The sequence below is a fragment of the Balearica regulorum genome, chromosome 4 (genome assembly GCF_011004875.1).
Source record: "Balearica regulorum gibbericeps isolate bBalReg1 chromosome 4, bBalReg1.pri, whole genome shotgun sequence".
In the NCBI taxonomy this organism is placed as follows: Eukaryota; Metazoa; Chordata; class Aves; order Gruiformes; family Gruidae; genus Balearica; species Balearica regulorum.
In genome coordinates, this window is record NC_046187.1 from 7,755,776 (window position 1) to 7,773,134 (window position 17,359).

Here is a 17,359-nt window from a genome sequence, read left to right on the forward strand (position 1 = left end):
GATTTAGATTAGATGTTAGAAAGAAATTCTTCCCCAAGAGGGTGGTGAGGCACTGGCACAGGTTGCCCAGAGAAGCTGTGGAGGCCCCATCCCTGGCAGTGTCCAAGGCCAGGTTGGATGGGGCTTTGGGCAACCTGGGCTAGTGGGGGGTGTCCCTGCCCATGGCAGGGGGTTGGAACTAGATGATCTTTAAGTTCCCTTCCAACCCAAACCATTTGATGATTCTATGATACTATTCTATGATAACAAAGGAGCAGCATCTGGGGAATAGAAAGAAAAGGGGCTGCAAGGGAAGGTGGGTGTGTAGGGTAAATGTCCCTGGGTGCTGCCTGTTCACTTATGTAACCTTAATAGTTGTTGAAGTCCAGGGTTGTTTTTTTTCTTTTTTTTTTTTTACATGGATAAATAAATTATGAATAATTAAAAAAAAATCAAAATAACATTCAATCTTATTAATTCATGGCTTTCATAATGTGAATGTTCTAGAAATGGGATGCTAGGCTTCCGAAGAGTTGTGGGTCCATTTTCCAGTGCAGATGTATGTGCAGCCTTTGGCATCTGTACATGCATTTCTCTGAATGCAGTCACCTACTTTTCAAATCCACATTTTTTGGCTGCATGCCTGTCTTGCAGGCTCACAAACTCACCTACCTTTTGTTGAACTTGTCATCTGGTGAAAAAAGCAGTTCATTTTCAGAGCAGTGTAAGGAAGAGCATACTGCTCCAGGACATGCTTCCGAGTGAAAAGCTGTCATCACGCTTCCTGCAATCAGTGCATTCGTTAAAGAACTGCCCTAACTTTGTTCTCCATTTCAGGCTCGTTCGTGTTTGCTGTGACTGTCACCGATGCAGATGCTGGCTCCAATGCCGAGCTCCATTATTCTCTCGTGGGGAAAAACTCCGAGAAATTCCACATCGATCCAGCGAGAGGGGCGATACTGGCTGCGAACCCACTGGCAGGAGAGTCTGAAGTCACCATTTCAGTTCATGTGAGGGATGGCGGCCGGTACCCCAAGACAGACTCTACAACTGTCACCGTGAGGTTTGTGAACAGAGCAGAATTTCCTCATGTTCAGGCGGATCAGGAGACCTTCACGTTTCCTGAAAACCAAGCAGTCGGTACGCTTGTCACCACTGTCTCTGGATCTTCAGCCAGAGGAGGCTCCTTGTCTTACTATATTGCCAGCGGCAACCTGGGCAGCACCTTCCTGGTTGACCAGGTGACAGGACAGCTTTCTGTCGGACAGGCTTTAGATTTCGAAGCCATACAGAAATACGTGGTTTGGATCGAGGCAAGAGATACGGGCTTTCCTCCCTTTTCCTCATATAAGAAACTGGAAGTAACGGTGATAGACGTCAATGATAACGCGCCAGAGTTTGAGCAAGATCCGTTCATTGCAGAAATAGTGGAGAACCTGTCCCCGCGGAAGATACTGACGGTGGCTGCTGTCGACAGGGACAGTGGTCTGAACGGACAGCTAAGTTATGAAATAATTGAGGGTAATTCGGAAAATAGTTTCAGTATCAATCGAGCCACTGGTGAGATCAGAAGTGTCAGGCCTTTGGACAGGGAGAAATTGTCTCAATACACACTAACCATAAAAGCTTCAGATAAAGGCACCCCACTCCAGAGCACGACTGTCAAAGTTATCATTAATATTTTAGATGAAAATGACAATGCTCCAAGGTTTTCCCAGATATTCAGTGCATCTGTGCCTGAAAATGCACCTCTGGGTTTTACAGTAACCCGAGTCACAACATCAGATGAAGACATTGGGGTGAATGCAGTCAGCAGGTACTCCATAAGGGATACGAGTCTCCCGTTTACCATAAATCCCAGCACCGGGGACATCACCATCAGCAGACCGCTCAACAGGGAGGACACAGACCGCTACAGAATCAGGGTCTCTGCGCATGACTCCGGGTGGACGGTGAGCACAGATGTCACAATATTTGTCACGGATGTCAATGACAACGCCCCACGATTTACAAAGCCATCCTATTACCTGGAGTGTCCTGAGCTTCCTGGGATCGGGTTGAAGGTCACCCAGGTTTCAGCCACCGATCCTGATGAAGGTTCGAACGGCCAAGTCTTCTATTTCATAAAATCCCAGTCCGAGTTCTTCCGGATTAATGCAACCACGGGGGAAATTTTCAACAAGCAGTATTTAAGGTACCAAAACTCCAGTGGTTCAAGCAATGTCAACATTAACAGGCATAGCTTCATCGTTACTTCTTCAGACCGAGGCAGTCCTCCGTTAATGAGTGAGACAACTGTCACCATTAACATAGTAGACAGCAATGACAATGCACCACTGTTCCTCGCTCGTAAATATTTTACTCCTGTTACTAAGAACGTGAGGGTTGGCACAAACTTAATTAAAGTTACAGCAGTGGATGACAAAGACTTTGGCTTGAATTCCGAAGTGGAGTACTTTATCTCTGATGAAAGCAAAACTAATAAATTCAAACTGGACAGGAGTACAGGCTGGATTTCTGTGTCATCTTCACTAATGGCTGATTTGAACAAAAACTTTCTGTTTAAAGTGAAAGCAAAGGATAAAGGTAATCCTCCACTCTCATCCGAGGTAGCTGTTGAAATAGTAGTAACAGAGGAAAATTACCATACACCCGAGTTTTCTCAAAGCCGTATGAGCGTTACTATTCCAGAGAGTCACTCTGTTGGAACAGTGGTCAGGACGGTTTCAGCCCGAGACAGAGATGCTGCTATGAACGGATTAATCAGATATAATATTTCCTCTGGAAATGAGGCTGGCATCTTTGCTATTAATACAACTACTGGTACGCTGACACTATCAAAACCACTTGATTTTGAGTCACGCCAAAAGCATGAGCTAGTTGTTACTGCCACAGATGGAGGATGGGTGTCCAGAACAGGCTACTGCAGTGTCACTGTTAACGTCATTGATGTGAATGATAATTCTCCGGCATTCAGCCCTGAGGACTACTTTCCCAATGTGTTAGAAAATGCCCCCAGTGGAACAACTGTTATTCGTTTAAATGCCACTGATGCTGACTCTGGACCTAACGCTGTGATTGCGTATGCTATTCAGTCCTCGGATAGTGACCTCTTTGTCATTGACCCCAACACAGGAACGATTACCACCCAGGGATTTTTAGATTATGAAACAAAGCAAAGTTACCATTTAATGGTAAAGGCTTTTAATGTTCCAGATGAAGAGAGGTGCAGCTTTGCTAGTGTCAACATCCAGTTAGTAGGGACAAATGAATACGTGCCCCGTTTTGTGTCCAAGCTTTATTATTTTGAGGTTTCTGAGGCAGCCTTGAAAGGTACTGTTGTAGGTGAAGTTTTTGCAAGTGATCGTGATATGGGAACTGATGGAGAAGTCCACTACCTTATCTTTGGCAACAGCAGAAAGAAAGGCTTCCAGATAGATGAGAAAAGTGGCCAGATCTACGTTTCAGGACCTCTTGACAGAGAAAAGGAAGAACGAATCTCTCTGAAAATCCTCGCAAAAAATTTTGGGAGCATTCGTGGTGCAGATATAGACGAAGTAACTGTTAATATCACTATACTGGATGCCAACGATCCTCCTGTTTTTACCTTAGGAACCTACAATGTACGAATCAGCGAGGGTGTTCCTCCAGGCACCCACGTCACGTTCGTGAGTGCCTTTGATTCAGATTCTGTCCCTAGCTGGAGCAGGTTTTCCTATTTCATTGGGTCTGGCAACAACAACAGCGCCTTTTCCATCAACCCGCAGACAGGACAGGTGACCGTCACTGCAGAGCTGGACCGAGAAACGTTGCCTGTGTACAACCTGTCTATGCTGGCCATTGATTCGGGAACACCATCTGCTACAGGAAGTGCTTCTTTATTGGTAACTTTGGAAGATATCAATGACAATGGCCCTACCTTGTCCACCAGCCAAGGAGAAGTCATGGAGAATAATCGTGCAGGAACTCTTGTGATGACACTTCAATCATCAGATCCTGATCTCCCTCCAAACCAAGGTCCCTTTACATATTACTTGCTCAGCACTGGCCCCGCAACCAGCTACTTCAGCCTTAGCACTGCTGGCGTGCTGACAACGACGAGAGAGATTGACAGGGAGCAAATCAGCGATTTCTACCTGTCAGTGATTACAAGAGACTCTGGCGTTCCTCAGATGTCTTCCACAGGAACTGTGCAGATCAAGGTAATAGACCAAAACGACAACCCGTCTCAGCCCAGAACAGTAGAAATCTTTGTTCACTATTATGGCAACCTCTTCCCAGGTGGAATTTTGGGCAACGTAAAGCCACAGGATCCAGACGAACTAGACAGCTTCCAGTGCTCCCTCACATCAGGAGTCACCAGCCTCTTCAGCATTCCCGGGGGCACCTGCGAGCTGCTCTCGCAGGCGAGGTCCACGGATGGCACGTTTGACCTGGCCGTCCTCAGCAACGATGGGTTGCATGGTGCCGTCACCAGCAGCGTCCGGATTTTCTTCGCAGGCTTCAGCAACGCCACCATTGACAACAGCATCCTCCTCCGCCTGAGCGCCCACAGCGTGCGGGATTTCCTGACGAATCACTATCTCCACTTCTTGCGCATCGCCAGCTCCCAGCTGACAGGTCTGGGCACCGCCGTGCAGCTCTACGGGCTGTACGAGGAGAGCAACCACACCTTCCTAATGGCGGCCATCAAACGCGGCAACAACCAGTACGTGAATCCCAGCGGCGTGGCCACCTTCTTCGAGAGCATCAAAGATGTCCTCTTCCGCCAGAGTGGGGTGCGGATCGAGGCTGTGGACCACGACTGGTGCCTGCAGAGCCCCTGCCAGAACGGAGGGAGCTGCCTGAGGAGGTTGGCGGTGAGCCCAGCTCTGAAGAGCCACGAGAGCGTCCCAGTCATCATCGTGGCCAACGAGCCCCTCCGGCCCTTCGTGTGTAGGTGCATGCCGGGGTACGATGGGAGTCTGTGTGAGACGGACATCGACGAATGCCTCCCTTCCCCCTGCCACAACGACGGGACTTGCCACAACTTGGTGGGGGGCTTCTCGTGCAGTTGCCCGGAGGGCTTCACTGGCATGGCCTGCGAGAGGGACGTCAACGAGTGCCTTTCCAACCCCTGCAAAAACGGTGCCGCCTGCCAGAACTTCCCGGGAAGCTTCAACTGCGTTTGTAAAACTGGGTATACAGGTACGCTTTTACTTCTCTGTATCTTACAGTCCAGAAGAGATGGAAAGAGGGCAGAAACGTACCTTTTTAGCACGAGATTGTCTGAATATGACAATCTCCGCTAGGTGAAGAGGTCACGCAAAATGAGGTATTTGTAGTTATGAAAGCTCGGAAGACCAGGTGCCCACGGCATTATTTTATTTTAGCTCTGTCCTCAGGCAAATCTCACTTACCTGATTTGCATTAGAACAGACGGATTTTTGCAAAAGCTATTTTAATTTCTTAAATATGTAGAAACCATTTCCAACACTTAAGTATGATTTTTCTGTTCTTGTTATTGTTATGCATATTGTGGTAGCATTTCAAGTCTGCTAGGAGTGTGCCAAGCAAGAAAATCAGCCTCTGCCCCAAATTGCTTACAGTCATACAAGACAGAAAACAGATGAAGGATATGGGAAAAAACAGAATTCAGGCAAAATGATCAAGCATGTCTGTTCTGTATTTTGTCCCTTTTTCATTTATTTTTTTTCATTAACAACAGAAATGTCTGCCACGTTCCTACCTCTTCTGAGTATTTTCTTTCTAATATTTATTACACATTCAAACATAGCAGCATTTTATCCCTAGAAAAGCAGGTTGATGTTTGCTTCTGTCATGAGTATGATATTTAAGGTCTGATCCACTTTAACCATTGCTTATGGCTGCTTTTTACAGACATCATAAAAACATCTAACCAGAGAAGATTAGGTAAGGCTTTCATTACCTTTTCGAAGGAGTATTTCTGTATCGCAGATGCCCCGGGGCACCCAGGTCGGCACAGCCATGCTTGTTCTCTGCGGGTACTCGGGCTTGCCACCACTGCCACCAAAACTCACTTGCAACCAGTTGAGTGATCATTATGCTTTTTTTTAATTTATTTTTTTCTTAAACCAGATTAGTAGAGGAGATGTCATACACTTTATTGCAAAGGAGAAGGTTAATCGATTTCAAAACAAAGGTTGAACTTTCATTTAAAGCACGGCTACAGGAGTGGATACACATGCAGTGTGAAAGATCTGTTGACACAAAGGACACTGATGGGATCTTTTGTGAACCTCACAAATGTACTACTTAGCCTTAAGTCAGCAGCAATTATTATTCATTGACAAGCGGTTCTAATTAAGTTAGCAGTCTAGGATTTTATTTCATGTTGTGTTAGTACATCAAATTATTTTGCAAACAGCATGGCAAAATAATTCTAGGGCATCTATCCCCTGTAACTCTTTAGGTCATTAGCACCAGAGATTACATGGGCATATGTTTGATGTTGCAATGAAGCAAAACACTTCATTAACTCTAGCAGCATACTGTAGCATATGCCTCTAGCCTATAATTTGAAACATTAAAGAAACGTCCAGCTAATTTTTTTCTGGTATTAAAGTGCATCTCTTAATGTTCAACCCTTATGTCAGCTAAAAATAAAGCTCTAGATGTGACAAGCTCAAAAAAAGAATGTTTTAACTAAGAAAATGTGATGGGAGACACTTACAGTTTGAAGTGTTGGATTTCTTTCACGTTATGAATTAAATGTGGCATCTGATATGAGCTTTCTTAAACTCCTTGTCAACACAAATAACTTTAAGATAGACTATCACTGAGGCAGACATTTCTATTTGGGAGTCAGATCTTTTTACATCGGATGGCCATTGCAGAATCCAGAATTGTTTAAGTGTCTGGAGATTGATTGATCAAGACGAAAACAAATGGCACCAAAGTATGTAATTAAAACCCAAAATATCTTCAGAGATGAATATCGGCAGAGCTTATTAGATAAGATCACCATTAATATTCAGTATATTTAGACATTTTATGTCTGCAAAAGCATATTTGAAATTCTGCAAATTTAATATTCAATAGGTTCTGCAAACAAATGTCAGAATACAGATTGTTTGAGAATGCTTGACATAGAGACTATTATGTCATTATTATAACTGCCAACAGAAAGAGAACACAGCTGCTTGGGCGTTTAATCCTGATTCACGTATGATTAAAGATAGCCACAGTGAATATAAAAATAAAGCCTGAAACTGTTTCTTTATGAATATAAACTTTAAGTGCCTCAGAAAAAAAAACAAACAAAAAACCCCATCCAAAATAGTGGATTTCTAATTCAGTTTACCATGCACATAGCTTTGCTGCTTCTCTTGGAATGAAAATACAGTCTCATAATTGAATTTGCATGCTTGTAAAAAAATAATATTTACACGGTACTGCATACAAGTAGAAATTAGTATTTTCTGAGACAGGCTCTCCGTTCACCGTAAATTAGAGTACATGAGCTGTAGACCTCTATAATGGCCTACCTGAAAACTGAGTCTTACTTTTCCTTGATTTATTATGTTTTGTCAGCTGCATTTCACTTCATCATACTGCAAAGGTAATGTAGTTCTTTTCACTGGATAGGATTATAAAGCCTGATTACCTCAGAGCAACATTAGGGTTTAAACAATCTGTTATAATTACATCTCTTAATGATGATCGGGTTTTGTTTTTAAAATAATCACTTTCTGGAGGGAATATACTTTGTGATTTACAGTAGTTGTCTGCCCTTCCTTTGAACCCTTTATTTCCTGTTTTCCAGGACTCATTAAGATGAAGGAATGTAGGTTTGTGAAATTGTTTCAAATGCAAGATTAAAATAGTAGAACAACCACTTTAAAAGGCGGACACAGAGACCCACAAAAAGTCAAACTCTCAAATCAGCTGAAATCTAACCCAAGAGCATTCAGCTGGTATCTGTTCCTGTTACATTTTTCAATTTAAAAAAAAAAAATCCTCCGTAAGTTAGATTTTTGCATAAGCCCCTGCATGAGATATCATCAGGTTGCAGTGATGAATGATAAGTGCCGAAAGCTGTCTCTTATCAATTATCCAGCGTTATCCTCATTTTCATGATCTTCAGAGAAAGGTCTTTCTGCCACAAAATGAATACCCTGAATCTTTTGGTATTTCAGCTGAGACGAGATCTATAAACTCAACTAACTGCAGCGTTCCCCTGACGTCCCCAACATTGTTACTGGGGACGGCTCTGGTTTGAGATCACCTTGGTTCTCAAAACATTGGCTGAGGGGTTTCCTTCCCCTCGCTGGATTTGATACCCTCAAACACTAATCAAACACTAATTCTTCATGCTGTCTGAATAAAATTACTCCCCAGCTGAGATGTGCGTAGTAGTCCGAATGTGTGAAAAAGCTTCTTGAAAATTGACTTGCTTACGCCATGGAAACACATTCATCTCATCATTTTTTGAGGGACATTACTTAAATGGGATAAAGGTTTATCAGAACATTACTCTTAAATTCCTGTTGTAAACCTTAAATCAGCAGACCATTGTGGAAAATGACCTCTGAAAACCAAAACTGCTCTAGTTTTGTGAGGTTAAAATCATTGGCTTTATCTTTTTGGAAAGCAGTAAAACTGAGGACTTGGGCTCAGGTGAGGATGGTTTTATGCATAGTGGCAAACAGTTTCTTATCCTTTTCAATCCAGTAAAGTTCCTTGAATGATTTATCTGTGCAAGAGAGAATTTCAAAATAGCTAGTACTTGTGCAAATTCTCTACTCAAGAAAAACAGTCCTCTCTAAAACTTTTTTTTTCTTTTTTTTTCTCTGCACAAAAAATAAATCTAAATATAAGAACAGTATCTTGGGCAGAACAGCAAAACCAATGGGTTTTCAAGCTATGTGGTAGGACAACCTCTTGCCATCTTGGGTGGCTCTACTTGCTAGAAGAATAAGGTGTTAAAAGAAAAAAGTCAAAGTTTAGCAGAAGTTGCAGGACCAAGAACAACGTAACTGGTATCACAGCAACGTATCTGGAGGAATCTCCACAGTGAAGAAAAGACAAACAAGAGAAAAACTCTGCTGGGAAAAGCCCTGAGCAGCCGGATCTAACTTTGAAGGTTGCCTTGCTTTGAATGGGGGTTGGACATCATGACCTCCAAGGTCCCTCCAGCCTAACTTTTTCCATCCGCTTCTGCCTATCAAATCTGGGCAATAACAACAGAGGGAAAAAGTAGGAGCACAGGAGGAACGCGGCTTAGATGAAAAGGGAAAAGTAAGAAGGTGCAGTCTGAACACTGGTGGACCATCCAAAAACCAGGAGTTAATAGAAGCTCTCCAGATTTCGGCAGAGTAGCCGTTGCAGGCTGTCAGTAATAGCTTGAAATGCAGAGACCTTTCCTTAGAGGGTGGACGAGGAATGCAGGAGAGTTTCTGTCTCAGAGGAGTCTAAGGAGAGACTGACCAAAGATCTGAAGGTAGCAGGAAATTTGGATGAATCGAAGTTCAGGATCCTGCAGAAAAGAGGGAATGAAGCCTTGTAGCAGCAACTGTCTTCAGAAGCAGCTAATGTAAGATCATTGGTAGGTAAGGTTGCCTGGACGGATACACGTAGGAGAAGAAATTCAGGAGAGTTGGAATCTTTTAGAAGAAAAAGTATAACTAAAAATCATCTTAAAGCAGGGGAAAAAAAAAAAAGATGTCTTTAAGATTTTTAAGTGGTTATACCAGGATTTTTTTTTTAGTTGAAAATTAGTTATATACTACATAAAAATAACTTTCTGTTCTTTTTTCATGACATAATATTAAACTGTTTACCTACTTCTTTATTTATCAGTTTCTATTTTATGACTCTTAGCATCCATTTACCAGGTTTTTCTAATGATCTTGCTTTGTCAAAGTAATTTATTTCAAATCCTTATACAGAACAGCCATAATGATAAACTAGAATAGTATTCTCAAGTTATACTTTTGTCCTGCTGATATCTGGCTAAAGGACTCTTGCTTTCTGGAGTATGCATGCTTAACATGCATTTAAAGAGGAAAAATAAGCTTCATAGACATCTTTTGTTGGATCTTTATTCCAAATGTAAATAGATATATTTTTCCCAGGTCTTTAGCACTTCAGTGAATGGCAAAAAATTTCTTCTTCATTTTAAATAAATATTAGTTTTAATAGCTCTGATGAATTGTTAAATCACAGTATTTGTCTTCTCCTGTGTCAAAATAGTTGGAATAAATGCAAACACACTTTTATTAGTTTCATGAATTATTCAAACAATTGTTAAATATGAAGAAGATGTTGTTATTCGCTGGTTAAAATATGTGCAGCTAAAATAAACATCCATATTCTGTTGCTGACTCAGCAGATACGCCATCTTTAATGTTAGCTGAGAAAGACAAGACTATTTAGTTAGACTGAATCGCAAAAAACTGAGTAAGCCTTATTAGCTACACTTGAGTTTTGTGAAAACTAAGAAACCTTATTTAGCTATTTTAATCATCACTGCCTCACTCTTGCTATGTGTTCTCCTCGGTAAGTCAAAGATCTGTGCTATGTACCATATTTTTAACATAAAGAAAACAGCAAAATCTAACATAAAGTTATCTCATCCTTCAGTCATGCCCATTAGAGAATAAAATATAAATAAATACCCCCAAAGCATAATTAGATTCAGACACTGGAAATGTTTCCTGGATTTATGGTGAATCTACAAGTTACGTATTAACCACAGGAATCCTCCAGTGCTCTGTTTCCATCCTGCTTGCAGTTGCACATGGAGGACTGCTGCTCACACAGAAGAACTGCCTGCAAATTTCTTTAGGTTAAACAGAAAAGTAGAGGGGGGAAAAAAAATGGGTTTTTTTTAATTAGGTGACGGAAGTTTTGATATTCTGAAAAAAGCAGAGTTAATATAGCACAGTCCTGATTTTCTGCAGTTTTAGTGACCAGCAGTCCCTAAGGACTGCACATTGTGCACTGCTGTCGTGTGAGATGTAAGAATTGTAAGATGTAGGTGACATATATATATATAGTATTTATATGGTGTGAGGAATAAAATAATTCATTAGTGGTGCAGTAAGAAGCATTAAGGCAGTCTTAGCCTTTGTTATGTGTATATGTCCTGGTCTAGATGAAGTTGAAGGAGAGGTCTGGAAGAGCGTGGCTGGTTTTGCCAGTTTTTGCAGAGGAAGATGAGGGTCAAACATGACGGCTCTTCCAGCGTTTCGCTGGGCAGGCTGGGAAGGCTGGCACTGCTGGCAGAAGGCAGGCAGGTATCGAGAGCGGTATATAGTGGAAGTGTTGCTAAACTGATAAAAGCTAAGCAATTGAAAACTTAGAAGTGAAGACCAATACTTTTGTAGTAAATGTTTCCATACAAAGAAAATTTTAGTTTTGTACAAAGAATCCCCTTGTCAGTATTTGGCATCTGTTAAAATCTTGACTTTCTCTCTTGGTTCCTTTCCTTGTTGAAATGAGTTATGTGATTTCAGTTTATTCTCTGGTGAATAATATTTACCACATGTGACGATCTCTGCTTAGAAAAGGACTATAGTCAGGGTAACTTGTTTTAGCTCCAGAGGACTGTGGTCCCCTCCGAGTCAGGAAGGAGGTTGTAATTGATGAGGAAAAATAAGAAAAAATCATATAATGTACAATAGCAGCCTGTGTTCGGCATGCCGTGTTCATACAGGGTCCAGCAAGGGCTGCCTGTATCTCCTTCACACTAATGAGTACACGGGGAAAAAACACATTTGGGGTTTTTTTTTTAGTTCAGCATCTTCTTTCATTTAATGATCTCTCTTTTACAGACACCAGTTAATTAAAAAAAAAAAAAAACCAACCCAAAACAAAAAATACCGAACCAACCAACCATCCCACCAATACCTATATAAGATTATTACAAAGTTAATGTCTCCGGGCTGTGTAGTATGTGCGTGTCAGGGCTGCCCAGCATCGGGTCTGTGTTTCCTCTCCATCCCACAGCCGCAAATGGTCCCTGGCACACTCCCCCCCGGCCGTGCCTTCCCCATTGGTTCATAAGCGTGTTACCTAAATACCCGCCCAACTTTCCTACTGACCTGAATACTCTGACCTGGAAATTGCCTTTTTTTTTTTTCCCCTAATTGCAGGGAAAACGTGCGACTCCACTGTCAATTACTGCGAGTGCAACCCCTGTTTCAATGGTGGATCTTGCCAAAGCGGGGTGGAGGGGTATTACTGCCACTGTCCCTTCGGTGAGTAACCTTCTCCTCTCTGCTTGATCTTCCCTTTCCCTATTAATTTATTTTTAACTATATGAAACCAATGGGTATGTATATGGATCCCAGTCCATGGTGTTGGTCATCTCCTGGCCTCGTCCTCTCTGTTTTTCCCTGTCTGCAAGAAGGGGAAGCTGATATTTTGGCCAGCACGGCGGGAGATGGAAGCACATGGCAGCGTGGGGGGGGTCACTGTGGCTGCTGGGGGGACACAGTGAGGACTCCGAGCAGTGCTTGCTCTCCTGCCCGATAACAGACACTTGTAGGAGGGCCAAAGAGCAAGACCACTGTAAATTACATCAGTATTCTTGCATCCTACGCGCTTGCAAAGTGCAAGGAGGTCGTCATAATGTTAAACTAGAAAAAGGGACTTTGGGGTGATACTGAGCAGACGGGGCTTGGTTTTCTTTTAAAAAATTTGCATAATTTGTCAAAATATCTGTAAGGCAAGAATTGGAGAGCACCCACATTGTTCTGCAAGTGAGGAGCACAGCATTAGATATTGGCACTTTTCTATTTAGTAGATTTGGTAAAGAGAACCTGACCGAATCAAAGCAGCTTTGTTAGCCCACACCAGTACTTGCCCATTCAATTTATTCTACCTTAAGAAAGTTCTGAGTTCCAAAACCAGAGTACTATTCCGAGAATCAGAGAGGCATAGTACTGCCAAAATAGTTTAATAATTATTAGAATTTAATTATCCCAAATTTGGTTTGTGGAATGAACCCAATAAAGACACAAAACACAGACATTTTAAGGTATCACGATATAATTGCAGCAAAATTGGTTTTGAATGCAGATTAATCCAGAATTGTCATTGCTCATACAGAAAAGCACGAAAGTAAATGCAAAAGATTAATCAAAAACCAGATAAACCTGAGAAAACATCTACAATGTTTTAAGGCTGCTGAAAACCCTCACAGAAAATTATGATTCTCAATACAGACTTGTAACTACCTCTGAATGCACTTTTCTACTAACAGGTGGATTAACTTCTTTATTCTGTTTTATTTCCTTTGTTTTACGTTTCCTCAGAGTTTATTAATTTCCTATGCAGTCGTAGTCCATTGTAAATGTAACTAATATTCATAAATTAAGTAAGTTTTTTCCTCATTGTCGCTGCAATAAAAAAATCAAGGACAATTATGTGACAGATCTGAAAAGAAATACATAGAATGCACCAAAATATTCAGATCCATTTTTAAGTTTAAATATATGTGCTTCAGCACCCAGCTGTGGGTAATAGGATTCTGACGTTCAGGTTGCATAGTTTTCTATATCGTACATTAGAGGTTTCTTAAAGAGCCTGCGTTATCAGAGCCGTGTCTAGAGAATATCAATACTTTGTTTCTGGGAGAATTCAGAATGAGGGGAAAAAAAAAATATCTGATACCAGATTTTACTTTTCATTTTGCAGGTGTTTTTGGGAATCACTGTGAACTGAACAGTTATGGATTTGAAGAGTTGTCGTATATGGAGTTTCCCAGTATGGATCCAAACAATAATTACATCTATATAAAGTTTGCCACTATAAAAAGTAATGCCTTAATGTTGTATAACTATGATAACCAAACCGGAGAGCGGGCAGAATTTCTGGCCCTGGAAATCGCAGAAGAGAGGCTGAGATTCTCCTACAACCTTGGCAGTGGCACATACAAGCTTACCACAACTAAGAAGGTGTCTGATGGACAATTTCACACAGTTATTGCCCGGAGGGCTGGAATGGTAAGAAATGCTAAAATGAGAATTTAAGACAAGTTCAGCCAAGTCACTTTGGCTTCCACATGAACTCAGAGGAACGTAAAATTAGTAACGTTGTATTTGCTATAGCAGAACCTCCAACTTTGGAAAAAACCTCCCTCATTTCTGTCTTATTCCGACTGACTCAAAGACCTATAATGGTTTGTTTAGTATGATGATGATAAAGAGTAATTTTAAAAACATGTGCTATACCCTGTACTCTAAATGTGAAAAATGAGAACCAGGAATAATTAACGCAATAAATTACTACACATGAGGCTAATTAACTGATGCCGATTACAGTGATGATTATCAGGGAAGGCTAATTAACCGTAGTAACTACAAAAAGCCTCAAAATAATTTTTCTCAATATTTGGAAAATAGAAGCAGACAAACTTAAAATTCCAGGCGGCCCTGACCTCCTTGAGCTAGTTCAGAGATTTTACCAATCTCATCAGACTGGAAGCCTGGTTTTCCTCTGTAGCATACATGTTAAAAATTCAAAGGTGCTACATTGAGAGGGGTTTTTTGGGGGGAAGGAGGGAAGATACTTTTCTTTTTTGTCCCCCAGAAAACATCTGAGGGGAGGAATTCTGCCAAAAACTGGACTGGGACAACTGATTGCCATATGCCTGGTACTCTGACCTCTCTCCTGCCTTCGTTTTTTTCCCAGTAAATGTTTTCTATTCCTCCTCTCTCATTTCTTAATAATATTTCCAAAGCATAACATAAACCAAATGCTCTTTGAGTTCCAGCCAAGCTTTTTGACTCCACAGTGTTTGAGTTAGAGATGAAACCAAATCTATTTGCCATCCATAATCAGTAACTGTTGCCCTTCTCAGGCAGAAATGGCCAGCATACGTGGAATCCCATATTCTTCCCGTGTTTGAAATTAAAGTCATATAAGAATAATATATGGTTGAGGCTCCACATTTTGTTTTATATATTTCAAGCCAGAAGTGATGTAGGGAATAAAAGAATAAACTGTTTTACCCAGCGCGGCTCCCCCTGAGTCCTTGGAGAGGTTTCCCATCACGAAGCGCTGCAGAAGGCAGTGCTGCTGAGATACAGCCCTTTTCTAGGTTTAAGCTCCTCTTGTTCAGAGCACCCTGCTGAAGAGCTTCAGGTCCAGGGTGAGATGGCCATAGGCACAAATGTCCCAAGAGCAGCAGAGGATGTATGAACTTCTGGTCCGGGGTTCTTTGTAGGTCCAGGGTTGTCTCCTGACCTTCCTAAACGGTGCTTTTTTTCTCCTCTCTTAGCGAGAATGAGCCTGAAACTGCATTTCAGTTGCACAGTGCAAGACCCGATTTCTCCGTTTATTGAAGCGGGGGATGGCTTAGTGTTCAGCTGGATTTGCAAATCCAATTTGTGTGTGTTTGCAGGAGTTATATATCCAAATCAGGTGAAGGATAATTGTGATGTTGAGTAATGATTTTGTTTTAACATACCTTAATATCATATACTTAATAATTTGCATCACAGCTTCCAAATGGTAAAGCCCAAAGTTGCACCTAAATCCTTAAAGGCACCAGGTTCCCATTTTAGCAACTAAATTAGTGTGATATGTCTATCAATAAGATTTAAATGGCTAAGTGTAAGAGTACATATTAAAAATTGCAACAAATAAATGAAATACACTTCAGAAAAAAAATAGAGCAGGAAGGTGTTTTACTTGTAGATATGCCAGAAGGCTAGACTATAGAAGAGATAACATAAAAAGGACTATTGACAGAAAATTTCAGTTATGAAAGCTTCAGGCTGAAAGCAAACTAAGACAACCTATACCTTTGTGTGATTATTTTTTTTATGTATATGTTTAAACCATCTCAGTAACATCAGATGTTTACAAACACAGTTATGTGAAAAGAATCGCCTTTGTCTTAGATATTTCTGCTGCAGGAAAAATGTCTCCCAGGTGTCCAAAACTGTATAAAATAGCCCCCCTTCAGGATTCCAAATCTGTCATTTCCTACAGCACAGTGGGATTTTATCGGAAACTGGTAAAATCATTAAGTTGTCAGTCCTGAGCTATTGCAGAGTGACAGGATAGAAAGTCTCATAATGCGGCAAGGTAACCGTAGAGTAATGCTTAAGTAACAAGCAGGAACATTTGACTAACATTAGAAAATAAATTGTATGAACTCTGGTCCAAGTAAAATATATTCTCAAATATCTAGCCCTTCAGCTGGGGTTGTAGCTTGGCTTTCACAGCGCATAGCAATGTAAGTTAGGGAGATTACGCTGATTGAGCTAAGAACAAAAAACTCATTTCATTTTTTTGTTGTTGATATTCTGAAGGAAAAATATGTATGCGTGTGATGGCATACAGACCGGCCGGCTTATTATTCTTTCTGTGAATTGTTTCATTTATACAGGGCTATAATCTGCTTTGGAACTGCAGGCTGATGTTTCTCGGGAGTAGGAGTTTGCTCATTATGTATGGAAAGGAATTTAAGATAAGCTTTCATTAAAAAATAGCAAATTGAACAATTTAGGTGTGCTGTAGGGCATGATATAGGGCTAAGAGCTGTGAATCTGTTTGGTCAATCCAATGCATCAGCTCACAGTATGTATTTGGAAATACATCAATGGGGATTTCAACAGGACGTTGTTAGTGAACTTTGCTGCAGGAAGCAAACAAAGCCATTGCAGAGTAATGACGTACTGATAGCCATTGCTGTCTGCTCAGCTCCTGTAGAGTAATCTAAATCAAAATATAAACCAAGGCATTTTTAAAAGTGACCTTTGATTTAAATTTGCCGTAAAACTGTACCACACATCTAGTTGAAACATGAGAAGCTGATATGTACAATTTGGAGATTATGTTTATTTTTCTGAAAATTTGTTTTAAGGAATAACTATCCTTCAGGGTTTTTGTTTTTTTCACAGCGCATCTGTTATTAATAAATCGCTGTGGGGAAAATTCTTTGCTAAATAAGGAATAAAATAAAAATTCCTTTTCAAATCAGCTGGAATTATTTCATGATTTTAGTGAAAGCTTTGGTTAGACTTTTAGAGATCACGAATAAAAGTGCCACGATTTGCGTTAGTGTAAATGGCCGAGATGGGCAATGAGGCAACTCCATTGTCTGGGACTCGATGGCTTGGAGATAATAATAAAGAGGAAGACTGCTCTAAGTGCTGGTCATGCCTGGTACTTCTCTGACCATCAGCTTGGTCCCACTGTAGGTATCCACGTTACACCATTATCAACATGGGGCAAACATCCCTCATGACGTATCAGCCTAAGGGTTACCTTAATCAAGTCCACTGGTGTTATTGAGTGGTTGGTTATTATTTTTAACTAGTAATCTCAGTGTTTGTACTCCCAGCTTTTGTAACGTGCTTTTTATCGAGTTCAAGCAGTATGTTTAATGTCACGGTCAAGC

General features: G+C 41.0%; 1 protein-coding gene across 1 annotated transcript in view; it reads left to right on the top strand.

The window, feature by feature from the left end:
- FAT4 (FAT atypical cadherin 4) overlaps positions 1-17,359 on the top strand; it is a 145,899-nt gene that overhangs the window by 111,504 nt on the left and 17,036 nt on the right. Inside the window, exons 9-11 of the mRNA XM_075751114.1 lie at positions 817-5,166; positions 12,099-12,203; positions 13,645-13,952. Of these exons, the coding sequence (XP_075607229.1) occupies positions 817-5,166; positions 12,099-12,203; positions 13,645-13,952 (4,763 nt within the window). The remainder of the gene's footprint in view (positions 1-816; positions 5,167-12,098; positions 12,204-13,644; positions 13,953-17,359) is intronic.